This window comes from Strix aluco, chromosome 11 (assembly GCF_031877795.1).
Source record: "Strix aluco isolate bStrAlu1 chromosome 11, bStrAlu1.hap1, whole genome shotgun sequence".
NCBI classification, from domain to species: Eukaryota; Metazoa; Chordata; class Aves; order Strigiformes; family Strigidae; genus Strix; species Strix aluco.
This window is the reverse complement of record NC_133941.1, coordinates 21,480,702-21,493,751: the sequence shown is the minus strand read 5'-3', so window position 1 is coordinate 21,493,751 and position 13,050 is coordinate 21,480,702. Positions and strand designations below refer to the sequence as shown.

The 13,050-nt window shown below is 36.0% G+C and overlaps 1 protein-coding gene across 13 annotated transcripts in view; it reads right to left on the bottom strand.

The window, feature by feature from the left end:
- Positions 1 to 13,050, bottom strand: part of ATG7 (autophagy related 7) — a 114,942-nt gene that overhangs the window by 80,808 nt on the left and 21,084 nt on the right. For 7 of the 13 annotated variants that reach the window (XM_074836621.1, XM_074836623.1, XM_074836627.1 and 4 more), the window contains 5 exons: positions 10,466 to 10,660; positions 5,633 to 5,836; positions 5,267 to 5,382; positions 4,441 to 4,516; positions 1,109 to 1,189 (listed from right to left, as the gene is read on the bottom strand). In XM_074836621.1, coding sequence (XP_074692722.1) covers positions 1,109 to 1,189; positions 4,441 to 4,516; positions 5,267 to 5,382; positions 5,633 to 5,836; positions 10,466 to 10,660 — 672 coding nt within the window. Of the gene's footprint in view, positions 1 to 54; positions 201 to 1,108; positions 1,190 to 3,047; positions 3,494 to 4,429; positions 4,517 to 5,266; positions 5,383 to 5,632; positions 5,837 to 10,465; positions 10,661 to 13,050 lie in introns of those variants that run through there. The other 6 variants (XR_012624753.1, XR_012624754.1, XM_074836628.1 and 3 more) reach the window with 4 other exon arrangements.

The window sequence follows — 13,050 nt, the reverse complement described above, 5'->3', positions numbered from 1 at the left end:
TTTTAGCTACTGCTGAGCTTTCAGCTATTCAAGAGGGTAGATACATGTTTCTAAAAATAACAGCAGCTTTAAGTTTAGTGCTTCAACTTTTGAGGAGAAAATGGATATTAATAGTCCTTCAAAACTTGTCAGATGTACTGTGGAAGAAGAAATTGTGCAAGTCCTCAAAAAAATGATAGTGCCTCAAGAGTTTTTGATAGCTGTTGAAAAGAAGAAGGACAAATGCAGCAAAAAGAACGGAAAGAACTTCTTGCAGGAAGTCTCAAGGTACATAAAAGTGGACTAAATTAATGGCACTCCCAAACAGTCCAAATCATGAGTCAAAAACCTCTGAATCTTCATATCGAGATATCCCAAATCTTCTTGAATGTGCATTACATGGCCATAGAAGACTTGCCAGAAAAAACTTTTCAAGGCCACAGTACAGGAAAACAGTCCAAGACTGAAGAGGAGGCCTCACACAGACACATTAGTGGGCTGCCCTAGTGTTCTGGCAAGACACAGCTCAGACCCAAGCAACAGCTGTAAATCTATTAGGTGACTCAGGACTGTCAACACTAGCATCAAAATGAAACAGTCTTTTCAATAAAGACATGTTATGGAAGTGATTTTTTTTCTTAAGCATTCTTTACATGTTTGTTTTGTATCATAAACCAGAAATTTAGACAGCTTGGCATATTTGTAGCAATACTAAGTTCAAGAAAGCTAAAAAGATACATTTATTTATCAGACATCAGAAATAATTTCTTAAACAACTAAAAAAAAAATACCAATTTTGTTCCTTCCTAAAAAGCTAGAAGATACTGACAGTGTTTAAAACTTTTCAGAAATGTGTTGGCCCTAATCTCTGCTTGGTTTCTTTAGCTGACTAGAATAGTTATGTGCAGATAGAATGCTGATAGGTGATGCCAAAGAAATTTGGAAAACAGCTAAATAAGAAGGGTATGAGGGCAAAGAAACTTTAGCTGAAGTAAGAACACAGATTCCAAGCCCTAAGGAAGTAAGAGAAAATGTCAAATACAAAGCAGTCCTTGGCACCCCAAGACTGACCTAGAGCAAGATCCAAGACCATTCTGTACATATAAAGTACAGACAAACTCAGACTTACTTTGGTTGAACAGGCTGTGCACTTATCAAATGCCAGGCTGACTGGAAGAACATTATCAAATCTTGATAAAAATCCACGGATCTGTAAGACAAAAAAATTACAATACTATTTTACAATTACAAAAAACATTTCAAAAATCCTACCTCAATAAAGAGATAAAGAATGGCTATGCCTAGGGTCATACTGTTCTAACACAATGGTCCCCAATAACACCTGTAGTAAATTTATATTCAATATATATTGCTGTTTTTCTATATAGAAATAATAGCCCAACTATCTAAAGGCAACACTATTTAAACAGAAATAGAGGCACAGCACCACCTGGAGTTTGACTTCTCTGATTGCAAAGTTCAATCAAAAATAAAAAGTCATGGTATAACCGGCTAAACACATTTTGTTTCCCATCTCTATAACATATAATCTGAAAACTTAACTGTCATGCATTCCGAAATCATGTTGTTAATATGATACTACTGATACGTAATTTTTAAATTCCAGACCATTGTTTATGGTAACAGAGATAACACAAAACACTTTGCAGCAGGGTTTGATCATTTAGACTATGAATTCTTTGGAGTATTGATTGTCTTTTTTATTCTGTGCTTTTACAGGCCTACTACAACGAAGAGACGTCTCTAAGAACAGAACTTAAGTAGCTCTGCAATACAAATAATAATGCCTTAGTTAATATTGAAGCCTATTATGGAAAATACTTTCAGGATGCACTCCACACACTTAAGCAGTTGCAATGACATAAACCTCAGAAGCCAACAGCAATTTAAACAGTATTAACATTAAGGTATTTTTGCAGAAACACCAAGCCATACATAATGTTAGAATACAAAAATACAGTCATTTTTAAACCAAACCCCCACCCAGAAAAAGAAAGGAAAAACAACAAAATCAAGTCTTTCTGATACCACCTTGCTTTGTATTTCTGTTATCCTAGGAACTGCAAGACACTTCCTGGAAATAAATTCAGTTCATTTATGACAGACTATGAGTGTGCAGCAGTTATTATCCACAAAGGAATACCTTCTTAATAAAGAGGATTGCTGCATTAATTAATTACTATTCTTCTTTTTCCACACAAGTGGGCTAACCAAATGAACAAAAAACAACACAAAAAACCACACACCCCTGGCGAAAATACTGCACTCACTGAGTTATTAGATGAGGGACTGCTAAGAGGAACCAGCAGTTTGTAGAAGGATTATATTTGAAAACAATTGTCGATTTTCATTTGATACCTACTAAACTTATATTTGTGTTAGAATGTCTAATCATTACATGTAAATGTGAAAACAGATACAGGGTTGACAGAAGTCATAATTAAAAGTTTTCTGATTAAAATCCATATTTGATAGCATAGCCCAAAACAGAACAATAATGCAAGTAAAATCATATAGGGGTATAAGACAAATCAGACAGGACTTACTGGACAGTTAACATTCTCATCATCAGGAATAAATGAACTGTGAGATCATTATTTTTCCAGTAGAAACAGCAAACTTTCTAAAGTTTACTGGGAAATATTCTAAAAAAAATATTACTACATAATGTAATATTTCTAGCTTTTGTTGGGGGAAAAAAAAGTATTACTTCTTCACTATCCCTTTTTAGATGTTAAGAGAAAGTTGAAATTACAGATGTTTTCCAGAGGTCTGGAGCACTGTCACCATTTTGAAACAAAGTCACTGTATATGTATAAGACTCACAAAGATTCAACCATCAAAATTACTGACATTATTTTTCAAAACAAACTGACTCTACATAAGTAAAAATCACTTTCATTTTACCATCCCATATGATCACAGGAAACATTCAGATAATTACAGAGAACTATCTGGAAATTATTACATTCATTTTTCAACTAAGAAAGCAAAAACTTCTCCAAAGATAAATCATAAGGGAGTACCTGGATCATCAAATGACCAAGATTTAGATTTGGCTTTTTCTTCCTATTGAGACATGAGAGGTCAAAAAATCTCCCTCAGATATACTGCAGCAGTTGGCATAGGCTGGGCCCGGCTGACAACAGCATTAGCATTTGAACTACAGATAACCCTACAGGATAAGGGAGTAACTTAGGTATAAAGTAACCTGTCAGTCATTGTGAAAGTCACAAACTTATCAATCAGTGCCAAAGTTGGGAACTGTCAAGAAAGTGCCAAAGTTGCATATTGTCAAGAACCTTCCAGACGAGCAGATGATGAGAGCCAGCAAGGACAAAAGCCTTGTCCTGAGGGTATCTGAACCAGCCAGTCGAGGACTGGATATTCCCCACCAATCCTGCAGCTGACAGTGTCCACAGCAACAAGCAGAAAAACTTCAGAGGTATGGGAGAGAGAGTCCTGAGAGAGAACTGGGGCGACTCCGGGATTACTGAAGAGAGAGAACCCAGGGAAAACTTAGGGGCACCTCATTGTATAAAATGACCCATGTGTAAACACTGGTTACTACATAAAATTATAAACAAAATTAAACTAATTTTATATAGACTGTCACAACGACCCTGTGATTACCTGGACATTGCAAAGAAGACAACATACTAGTTGCTTTATCTGTTTCGGAATCACACTTCATACTTGGCACAAAAAAAAAATTAATACCAATAGAATCTAAAAGTACCACTTATAAATAAATAAATGATTTGTTAGTACAATGGAGGCATCCAGAGTCACTCAGACAGCAACATGAAGAAAGAAGCACAGAGTACTTTTAATCCCCGTTGATAGTATCACAGGAGATATGATTATAAGATCAGCATGCAGGTTTTGAAGGACTGTATCAATATAACAAAAACAAATCTATCCAGTAATTTGAAAAACAGTATCCTTAACACATTTGTAACTAGAGTTTGGGTTGAAAAGAAGACAAAGACTGCTGTATTGCACCAGATATACATGAATATTTTGGAGAACCACAATAATTGGGAGTTGGCTGGATTTGAATTTTTAATTCGGAAGGGATTTAAAAAGCGAACAAAAGTAACTTTGAGACGCTCATCCTGTCACCTCTGATGGGAAACAGAAAAGTCAGAGGTTGCCTTATTCACATACTGCCCGTTCCAAACAAATTCCTGCTAAGTAGGTAGCAGTAACTGTGTGCCCACAAGTAGGACAGACACAATGCCAGGAACACAACTACCTTGGCCTCTGAGAGATTTATTTATTTTTAACATTTTTTTTTTAAACAAACATGGAGAGTCAGTCCTTCAGGGAATGGAATCAGCATATAGTATGTTTTTGTTAAGGAGGCAAAGTCTGTGATGTTTGCCTTATATCAGTTCCCAGCTTTTAAACAAAAGCATTTACTCACAAGTTATTTACCTGATGAGGAACAAGTCCAAGAGAAGTAGGCGGTTCATTCATTCTATCATCACTACTGCTGGCTACAGCATAACCACTGCCAAAAATCCAAGAAGGAAAATTAGAACAAGACGACATACTCAACAGTCAAAATTTCCAGTAAGCTTTAAGACATTCTGTTACAGCTTACAGTTTAGAATCTGGAAAGGAACATATCTGGAAAGTCTGTTTCATAGTAACTAAGATTCAGCATGGGAATATAAAAACCCTTTTTCAGAATCAGTCTCAGAGACTTGTAACATACACTCATGTCCAACTCCTAATTTACTTTTTGTTTCACAGATTTTAAAGACAGAAAACAAGCCTAAATTTCAGATTTCAGAATTTCACAGTGATTTCTGTATGAAACCCACTTAATTTTAAATAAGATTTTGCAATACTTGGCTTATCTTGAAGCTCTTCATGTAACATACGTAGTTATGGTAGCTCCTCATTACACTCAAACACTCTCTTGAGCAAAGGAATGCCAAAATCCACTAACAGGAATACTTTCTTCTTTTGAAATATTCTCAGTACTTTTCTACTTTTAAACTCAGAAAGAGAAAAAACTGCCAACATCCAAGATAAACACTTAAAATTTGATGAATCAGTTCTCTCTTAAACACTGTTAAATTACACTAATATAGTAGATACGAGCTATACATTACCTTAATTTACAGGCAATGTTATACCTTACAGAGTTGTCCTACTTGACGTGTACTTCCTCCTCCTTCTCCCAAAAGATTATATTAAATAAATCTTATTTCTTAGAGAACACCTTTTGAACACCAATCCAGAAATGACTCACCCTTCTGGATGCTGTAAAACAGAAACCATTAATTCCACTGCAAGCGCTCCAGCTACCATGGCTAATCCAGGTCGACTGACTGTGCACTGCTGATCCAATGTCCGATCCCTGGTGGACTACAAAGATAGACAATTCTAAAGGAAAGAAAAAAGTAACTCAAAAGTAACTAGCTGCCCTACTAGACAAAACACCTTTAGTTGTGTGCAATTAATTTCTTTGATCCTCCAAATAAAAGATGAACTATTTCTTAATCTTGTGTACAACAACATAAAACAAATCCCTTTATGAAACACCGTTTAAAGGAAATACAATTCAAGTCACAACAAAAGAGATATATAATCACTATTTGCATAAGGTTCTACTCACATCCCCTGGTGCCACAACATCATTGCAGAAGTAGCAACCCAGTTTATAGCCAGGGATATTTGAAAAGAGTGATGATCCCAAAAGATCAGAAGAACCAGAGGCATTGTTGAAATATGAATCACCAGATTCTTGCTGTTTTGGTTTCTTTAGTCCGTGTCTCATAACAACAAATGTGTCAAATCCCAATGCAGCATTGATGACCAACTGTGAACAATAAAGACAGAAGAACAGATTTTAAGTGAGCCAAAAGGGGAGGGAAAAAAAGGCCTCAAGGTTTTATTCACTGAAAATGTCAAAAAAACCCCCACGTGCTGTAGATGGACGAACAACCAATTAACTGCATATAAATAGCCATAAACAGATTTTCTGATAGTGCAAAATTCCAGTTGTCAAACATTTAGAAGAAACCAAAACAAAAGTCTGTTTCAGAAATCCACAAACCATTACCTTTTTCTGTGTCTTTCAGGGAAATTTGATACAAATTAAAGACTCCCTCTAATTGTTACACAAACCTATGCACACTTGCTGACAAGAAAAAAAAAAGGAACAAGAACTCCATAAACGTGTTGTGCTAGTTTACATCTGAAACTAGGTTCACACCAACTAACATTCACTGTCTCACTGAAGTTACTGAAGCTGCTATGCACTGGTATGAATCAACATCCATATATCCAAATTTGGCCCAATAGTCATACAATGATTAGTATCGTTATTGGAAAAAACTTATTTTGGTTCCAGCTCAGAATTTATTTTCAAGTTTGCTGCATATTCTGTATATTCATATTCTCTAGGTGCTAAAATATTCCGAGTGCCATTTAAGTACAACATCAATAACAAGTTTTCATGTTGTTTGAAATTCTATATGTAGTCTTTTCAGTTCACTGTGGTCTGAAATACAACTCATTAAACACTCCTATGTGACAAAGCAATGAAATGCAAGTCTATTATCTAAAAAAATTTCTACTCAGTGAGGAAAGCAATTAATGATTACTTATGGTCTTCATATGCATCTGTTTAGTCACATGGGAAGCACTAGCAGCTGTGGTACACAATTACACTGTCATCATTTTCCCCTTTCTCTTCATTTTGTGACAAGTGCTTAAAGTAATGTGAAGCTGTATACATTATAACCATAATACCATAAAACCAATGCTTAAATCAGCAGATTTTACTAAACTTACAGGCAACGATTTAGATATAGCAAAAAGCAAAACCAATAATCACTGTAGCCAGTAAAATATAAAGGAAGATATTGTACTGCTTCATATGCAAGTATTTTAGAAATTCTAGTACAGCAGTTTGTAATTTTTCATTCTTATAGTCAGGAATTATTTAAAAGAGGGACTCTGAGGGAAGCTGTCAAGAATTAGCCATCTTAACTAGTAAGCTTGGGACTTTCATCATCATTCTTGGTATTTCAAATACTTTCTGGATATTCACTTTCAACCTTGTTGTAGTTGATTCTTTCCTCAGTCCTAAACCGTGCTGTTGAATCTGTGGTAGCACAGAGAGGTCTACAGCAAACAATTAAAAGACTGCATCTTTTCACTACATCTACCTGTAAAGCTTGAAGATGGTATTCCATTTTCAAAATATGACTAACATGACATGACCGGTATTATCAGAAATTAATAATATTGCTAAACACTTCCCATGACAATAAACTGTTTCTCTCTCTTCAGTTTACTGTCCAGCCACTATTTGAATCGAACTGATTGACCCTTAATTGAAAAAAATAAATCTGTTCTTGATAAGGAGACTATGGAAAAGTGTATCTTTTGGCATGTGTTTAAAAAAAAAAACCTAGCAAAAATTTTAAAAGTTCCAGTGCTCAGCAGGAACAGGGATTTAACATCTGGCACAGAGATTTAACATTTGAGCTTTGTGTTGATAAGATACTTGTTTTGGGAGGAAGGACTGCAGGAATATCAAAGATCATGAAGGCAACTGAATGATTATGTGGGGAAACCAACTCTATGAAATTAAGATTGTGAATTTTTGTATTAAAAGAATAGTATCCGAAGCTTTATAGTCTGTATATGAGGTCAGTGAGACTGTATGCGCAAATGCTTATGTAGTCCAAATGTTAAAACATCTTTTGTGGTCAGTATACAGAACTGATCATGTGAACCAGACTGAGAAATAAAGCATAAGCTTCTACCCATGTACCCCTTATAGAGAACTTTACACAGATTATCACTCACTACGTTCTTCATTTTCCGCGTGCCTGTTTTGAGACCTTGGCGTCCAAACTGTGGCAGTACTTCAGATTTGCAGTTGTCATACAAATTCACATTTGAAGTAGAGCTCTCAGTAAATGTTTATCAACATGAAGTACATTGACAAGCAGATACTGAGCATTTCAGTTTGGACACCTTGAGAATTTCAGTGCTGTGCTTATTCAGTGACAGAGAATCCTTACATCAAAGTGATCTTATGAAAATCCCCGTGATGCAGTCAGACACACTATGGCACTGAATATCAGAGAACTGTCACAAAGAAATTACAAAATTTGTCCTCAAAGTATGATTTGAATACTGTAAGGCAAATATAGTGGAGGACTGCTAGCTAAGCAAATGTGTGAGGAAGAGTTTTGGAGATCATTAAAACACCCCTATCCTGACTGAACCTGAGGGAGGGGCTGCACACAAAACTGTGTATACTGCTTATAACTGCCAACCATCACACGAAAGAGTAGGATGGCACTTTCCAGTTTCAATATCCAGCTTTACAAACTTACTCTTTTTATGTCATTTCTGTGTTGTTTTTAAAAAGCTAAAAGATTGCTGAAAGATCACAGGTGCAAACTGCAGAAAAGACAGCAGGATTAAGTAGGAACTGCTTCAATTATCAAATTACATACACTCAGTTACACCTGAGGTTATACCTCAGTGAAGTCCACACTAAAGAGACACACTGATTTTTTCACTGGCAGTGTAGCTCACTGGCAAAGGGAAGTTCATTTGAGCTACAAAGACATAAAAGCCTATCACTCAGGATCAGAAATCTATTTAAAATAAGGAATGAATGAAAGAAAAGAAAATAATTTAAGACCTTGGCTTAAAAGAGAGAACTGTTTGATTTGGAAAAAAACTGCTTGCAAAGCAGGTGCAGAGGAAATTTAGTTAAGTTCAAATGACCATAAACTTCAGGAGAAAGGAGAACATACTTGGAATTTGTAAGATAAAACTAATTTGCAAATACCACAAATCTGCATTCTCTCTCCTCTCTACTGTCCAGGTTTTTTGGAAATAAATATAAACACGAACAAAAGGAACCATAAACAACAACTATTAGGAAAGTAGAGTTGTCATAGCTGAAAAATCACAGGGGTCAGGAAATACAAAAAGCAAAGATTGAATAACAACATTGACTCAGCTGTGTCACACGTATGTTTTCTTTCACTCTCATGTTAAGTTCACAACCTATAAATTGCTACGGACATCATTACATTTATGCCACAAAATACACAGGATGTGCACTGTGGTTAAGCTGACACGTTAAAAGCTTAATACTTGCATTTTCTGATTTTGTGCTATTTTAACTGAGCAAAAATGAAACCGCATAATTCTTGAATTAAGAAATATCAAGATTACTTGAGACTGTTTTACTAAAGTGTACATCATGATAGCAGGGGAAGTACGTGTTCAGGATAATTTCATTGCATTCTTCAGCAAAACTGTATTTTCAAGACTGTATTAATCTGGACAAAGATGATGCTTCCAGAATCCTGTGTGATTTAGAATATTCTTTTTCACAGAAAAAGTTTGGGTGCCACACTGTCTTCAAGAACAACATTCACACAAAAGTAAAGGCTCTAATCATTCATGTCTAATCCTCAGTAAGATTTGTAGAACAGGAAAAAGAGGTTCAAAATCTTCTCCCCATATGCTCTTGTGACTCTCCTGCAAAATTTTGTTAAGGTTATGTTTTATTTCTCAGTCTGGTTTGTATGACCAGGTCTGTACACCGACCACAAAAGATGTTCTAACACTGGGACTATGTAAGCATTTAAGCGAACAGTCTCACTAATCTCGTATACAGAGTATAATCTTTAAAGCTTCAGATACTACTATAAGAATTCACATCCTTAATTTCATGTACTGCAGCCCTCTCCCTTCATTCTTCTTTGCCTGTAACATGAGGATATTATTTTTAAGCTACAGAAATAGCTGAAGCATGCAACACTACCTGAGTACGAGTCATGGGCAGTTTGGATGCATTGGCGCAGCACAACAGTATGTTTTCCAATAAGGCAATGAGGAAAAACCCAAAGTTAACTTTTAACTAAAGAAGTATTGGCATACTTTTTTAAAGTTCAGAATTCACTTTCTAATTTTTCACTTTTGAGATATATTTTGAAAATGTGGTTTCAGACATGTTTCTACAATTCACATCCCCTATCAATCACTACTGTAACGTCTTTAGTCCTTCTTTCTATGATTGTCTTACTATGAAATTATTTCTCTTAGTATTACTATGAAATATGTACCCTTGGAGATGCTCAAGAGATACCGACTAGACAAGACCCTGAGCAACATGCTGTAAACTGGCCCTATTTTGAACAGTGAGTTGAATAAGATCACCTCCAGAGGTCTCTTTCAACCTGTATGATTCTGTGATACAAGTTTCTATTTCCTCTTTTCAACACTCTCTCTCTGCCTTATACAGAATCTTTGAGGCTACAGAAAACAAGAAAAAAATTCTGCACAATCACAAAATATTGGTCAAATATTTCAATTTCCTATGAAGTTCTTTTATGAACACACAGCTGGTTGATATGCAAGAGCTGAAATACAGTGACAAGAATATTATCAAGGTATGGTATGATACCTTCCTCTTGCTGGCTGCAACAACAGCAGGAAGCCATCGACTCTCTCTAGTGTCCATTAGCAGGAAAACAACGTCATGAGCATCAATAAGCTCTTCAAGTTTAGCCACATCCTTCCGAGCCTGTGCCATTGTTACTTCAGAAAAATTCACTGGGTGGCCTGGCATAGGGATGCTCATGTTATAGCCTTCTGAACTCTAGATGGAGGTAGGCAGAAAACAACATATTAAAAAGATAAACTTGTGACTGAATAGAATTATTATAAAGTTCAATACAAAATTGTAGAGTACAAATTCAATTACTGTTTGACAGGATGGCAACTTTATGCTTTCCATCTCTCTGTATATCAGTGCTGTGCACTAGAGCGTAGTGCTAAAGTTTCTGAGGGAATGGCAGTCCCAGTGCTGCACTTCTCCAGAACAGAGCAGCTCAATGCAAACACACTAGTCTGGGTCATGAGAGCAGACCAACCATGTTCAGGGGGCTCAGTGCCTGAACTAACAAGCCCAGTCTCTCAGAAGGTCTTATTAGGTCTGGCAAATCCCTACAAGAAGACAACTGAACTGCTCCAAATCCCAGAGGTTACAGACATCACTACACAAGCAAGCAGACAGATCTTACATATGATTATGATCATACTGTTCAACTTCTATAAAACCTTCGTCCTGGATGATCTTTCCAGCCACTTCAAACACAATGTTAACAGGATGTAGTTTATATTTCTGATACCAAATATTGTTTCAATTACAGTAAGACAGATGCAAAGTATTACACATTCTCCTCTTTGTTTTAAATTCTTTACAAAGAAGAACGATAGTCTCGAATGATTTTCATGTAATTCAACCAGCCATATGTGAACTTCATATAGAAGAAAATCACTTCTGAGACTTCTTACTCCAGCGCTTGGATGTCTGGAGGCTTGCACTATGCAGATGCTGGAAGAGGTTGTTCCTATTGCAGAAACATATGCCTCTTCCAACTCCATATTTGGGCAAGGCACATTGAGCAGAAAATGGCTAAAGAGCCAAATAAGCATATACACAATGCATATACAATGCAAACAATTAACTCACGCATTTGGAAATATGTTAACACAATCTGTCAGCCATCTGCTATAGGAGAATAATGGATCCTTCATATATGTTACAGAAGCATAGGCTTTGCCGAAGTCTCCTTGCTTGTCCCTGTGCTGTAAGCAACTAACAATTTAAAAGCTAGATGAACCAAACATAAAATTACATGGGAAGAGAGGAAAGGAAGGTTGGTGGAACATACTTTTGTATAGACCAATTACATACGCAACTCATAAATCCAGGTGAGCCAAATAACCAGAAGGGTGAAGTATACATTCTAAACATCATAAATATCCCTGAAGATAAAAACAAACAAGACACATATAGCAGCTTGGGGAAATGAATTTGAGTAATATCTGCATTAACCATATTAAAGCATGGACCTTTTTTTTCTTCCCCTTCTTTCCCCCGTCCCCCACCTCCAAGGGGAAAAATGTAGAGTCCGCAGTGATCCAGTATGCTATTTAACTGGGCAGCTCCACTGTTTCCCAGAGAGGACAGCTCTGCATCACCAGCACAGACACTGGGTAATTATTGGAGAAGGTTTTACCTTCACTGTCATTATCTCCTCCAAAAAGCTGTGGCAGGAACATAAAACTTAATCCATGCTGTATACAAGTAATGTATTTATGGATAACTTGTCACACCCCTGTATTGCATACAAGTGCTGATTTATTAGATAAGTATAACTGACACTATTGGTGACTTAGGAAGTTCATTTTTGTTCAAAAAAAATAAATGAACAAGTAAACAAATAAGTTGAACACTAGCTGCATGGAAGTATGGTAACAAGGTTTATAAAATACTAAAATCTTACCAGAATTCAAAAAAAAACCCCTCTATCCAATGCCTGTAGCTGTAGGAATATATACAAATCTAGCAGCTTTAATAGCTTTAATTTTATTTGAATAACTATCCCTTGAAAAAAAGACACCAGTCACTAGCAAAAGTGGCTGAGGTACACTTTTGCAGCCAAATGCTGGCAAAAAGAGCAAAAGCGTACCTTGCGATGGCACATGCATATTATTTTAAGGAGTAAATGTGCATATATCCACAAAGATAGATGTCATTCATTCCACAGAATTCCAAAATCTCAGGGAATCTATAGATGACAAAAAGAATTTTGCTTGACTGCTCACAAAAAGGCTTAGATTTCAAGACCAGAATCTTCATACTAACAAAAGATTTAAAATGCCCCCAAATTATCCAAAACAAAATGATACTCAGTTACCATCCCATATTAGAATCACATACTTATTAAAAAAAGGGACTGTATGTTGACATGTGCAAAATCATAAAAGATAATGCACTTGTCAACACTTTCACTGACAGCTGACCAAAGCTGTGCTTGAGACTCCAGTGCTTTTGTTTTTTTAAAAAGCAAACAGATATCAAAATATTGCATTTTGTGATGCTACCATAACCTTCTCTCTCATTTTTATTCACGTTGCTATTAATTTTCTGCATTTTTTGTTAAACCATGGCCTGGATCACTTTGAAGATATCTGTGCTCA